This window comes from Halyomorpha halys, unplaced genomic scaffold (genome assembly GCF_000696795.3).
Source record: "Halyomorpha halys isolate HHAL.00 unplaced genomic scaffold, Hhal_1.1 Scaffold940.1, whole genome shotgun sequence".
In the NCBI taxonomy this organism is placed as follows: domain Eukaryota; kingdom Metazoa; phylum Arthropoda; class Insecta; order Hemiptera; family Pentatomidae; genus Halyomorpha; species Halyomorpha halys.
In genome coordinates, this window is record NW_027114279.1 from 51,988 (window position 1) to 55,366 (window position 3,379).

Genomic DNA, 3,379 nt, shown 5'->3' on the forward strand with positions numbered 1-3,379 from the left:
TACATTTATTGTTTACCTAATTTAAATATTTTTTTTTACATTTATTGTTTACCTAATTTAATTTTTTTTTTTTTACCATTTATTGTTTAGCAAATTTAAATATTTTTTTTTTTACATTTATTGTTTACCTAATTTAAATATTTTTTTTTTACAATGTTTACATTAAAATTATTTTTGTTACTGTGGCATACTAAACTGCCATCTCCACTCCTCCCAATACAAATGGCTCACTCTGTCTTTGACTCCCGTCAAAACAGGTATGAATTCTGTCTCATCATTTGATTTTATTCTTTTCTTTTTTCATCTCTTAATATGTACTTTCTTTAATATTTCTTCTCTTATCTATCTGTTACTATTACCCGTTTCATTTACTGTTTACAACCTTTAATTTTTCTTATTATATTTTACTTTTCACTGTATACCCTAGTATTTTCCACTTATTTTTTTTTGTTTTGTTGTAACTATGTCAAGTGTTTGTATCTTTTTTAGACCTGACGAAGCCCTGCAACGAGGGGCGAAATGTTGGCTCAATAAAAATGGTGTAATTATTTACTATTTGAGTTTTTTTGACTGCACCCGGACCATATTCCATTCATTAATAAATGATAATATACATAATAGAAAAGAAGAAGGAATATAATGTAAAAAATATTAATAAATTAAAATTTACATGAATAGAAAAACAAAGAAGACCAAACAACAAAGAACTAAAAACAAAGTTTAATTTGACCGCACCTGGACCATATTCCATTTATGTGGGTGTGTATTTTTGGATCAGTCAGTAAAAAAAATCTGTATTTTCGAGATTTTATTTCTCTAATAGTCATGCCCTAAAGTGAAAAAACAATTTTATTAATAATTAATTAACTATTTAATTAATGATTATTTATTTTTGGTTTATAGTTTTATTATTGACTGATATATAATATATAATATGTATTTTGCCATACGTAATTGTATATAAATTTACAAATTATCATTTTATGTATACATATACATGTTTCACCTTTGTAAAATAATGATAGTGTTGGTGCTTATGAGCTCAGTATCACACAGAATTATAGAGTTCTGAAGAATTATTAGAAGAATGTACAGAAGTATATAAGCTAATTTCCTCTGTTTTTGCTGCTGCTTCAATTTCTCAAATCAAGTAGTAAGGTCTATATCGATAGCCATACTGTCCTTCCAACGAAGCTTAGGGTGCCCAACTTCTCTTGTGGCAAAAAAGGTTCTGAGAGGATTTTATATGGGATTCTTGCCCACCAACTTTTTAGTAATTATGGTGTATACATCTAGATCTCCATATATGATGCTTAATTTTCAATTATTCCTCCTTCTCCAGGCGCTTTGTCTTTTTCACATTGCTCTTGAATCTGAGAAGGATTTGTTCCAGGATCACTCTAGTCACTGTCCAACATCCCAAGCTGTTTTTCAGGACTGGTCGGATAAGTATCTTACAAATTTTTGTTTTTGCGTCCATACGTAATTTGCTATTTCTTAACTGCTTTTGGTGAGAGAAAAATTATAATAACTATGTTTTATAAATATTTAAACTAAAATTTCCCTTTCTTAATTTTAACTGTATACTATCTTTCAGATTAAAGAAGAAAAAGGGTTCTTTCTTCCAGTCAATCACTTCTCTGCAGAAAAATAGTGCCAAGGTGAGGGACTTCAAAAGAATTAAAATCAAAATCATATTGTTCATTACCTTATTGTTCATGTATAACGGTTATTACGTATTCCTCATATGTAATAGACATACAGAAACTTTTGTATCATAAAAAAGAATGATGGGTGCTTAGGAAATTGTCTTAGAGTACCTAGCTTAACTTTTCTTGCTATCATATACAAGAAAGTATACAATCAATTATTTTAATTTTAAATAGTTAGTGACAATTTTCAAAATGTATTTCGGACAGTAATTTATTTGAACTTTTCACAAGACTTTTTTCTCAGATTTTTCATTTTTAATTCTTCATATGTAATTAATATATACTCTGATTTGAGACATATTTCCCAAGCTTTAACTATTAACATCTGTAAACTACTTCTTTGTGTTTATAATATAAGAAACCATCCTTCAAAACTTCCAATAAAACTTTATAAATGACTCGAGTCTTTTTTATTTAAATTTATAGATATCCTTCTGAATGACTCAAGTCTAGTAAAAATTGTGAGCAGAAGAAATGTCATGAAATATAGAATTAATAATAAGATTGTCATGAATCACCCAAGGATGACCCCATTAGCCTCGATATGTTTTATTTTTAAAATGTTAAGAAAGTTTTCAAATAAAAGAATGATTCAATTTGCAAAGATAATTAAAATTTTTCCTCCATGAAAAACTATAAACATAGAAGTCTGAAACAAATACTTCTTTGATGAGAGAACCAACAAAGCTTAGGCTGGACTGAATTTTAGTTTCCAGGCTTAACACAAAGGGACATAGATGATGAAATATTAACATCACAGTGTTCCCTCACATAATGCTAGAGGCTTTTGAAAAGAGGTAGGTTGGTCCATAAGGGCGTTCAAAATGGAAATTAAACCATGTTGTACTTGGATGGCGTGGCTTTTTTGCTTCTACATTTTACATTAATTATATTGACCTTCCACCAAGTTAAAAGCAACAACTGTAAATATTTAGGAAGACTTCAGGAAGTAAAAACTTTGTTACAATGCCTGCCATTATCTCAACATTTTTATATCCAGATCTTTCTCAGCCCTTTCATTTAAAAAAAAAAAACACTGTGGATTAGTACTGATATTAAGTTGTGATATTTGAGCAACAGAATAATATTATATAAGCCCACTAGTCCATTTGAAAACAAATGAGTATTTTGGATAAAAAAGAAAAATTAAATAATAAATAGATCATAATTTGATATGGAAGCTACAATTAACATTGATACTGCATGATAAAGACAACAAAGTGTTGATAAAAGACATTACATGAACAGGAATTATTCTTTTTATTTAAATTTAATTTCATAAACAATTTTATATATTTATATTACATATGTGTGAAAAATTTTAGGTTACTTCTAAAAGGGAACAACTGGAGGAAAAATCTTCAGGAGCAAGAAATGATTATCTCCTTAGTTTGGCTGCTGCAAATGCTCATCAGACTAGATACTTTGTGGTTGATTTTCAGAACACAATTCAGGTAGATAAACTAGAACAATAAATGACAAAAATGTGATTCCTCAGTTTAGGCACAGTGGTTTTATAAATTTATATAAAATATTTTGCTCATTTTTAACTTCAAAAACTCCAATACTAAAATTCATTTGGTGATTAACTTAAAAATAGATCTTTATGAATATAGTTATGAAGTTTTCCTTTTTTTTTGTTTTATGCCCTAGATCTATTATTTATA

General features: G+C 28.0%; 1 protein-coding gene across 1 annotated transcript in view; it reads left to right on the forward strand.

Moving 5' to 3' along the window:
- Positions 1-3,379, forward strand: part of nwk (nervous wreck) — a gene marked incomplete at its 5' end in the record, with an annotated part of 75,816 nt that overhangs the window by 44,289 nt on the left and 28,148 nt on the right. The window contains 2 exon segments of the mRNA XM_067051482.1: positions 1,598-1,661; positions 3,038-3,166. Of these exon segments, the coding sequence (XP_066907583.1) occupies positions 1,598-1,661; positions 3,038-3,166 (193 nt within the window).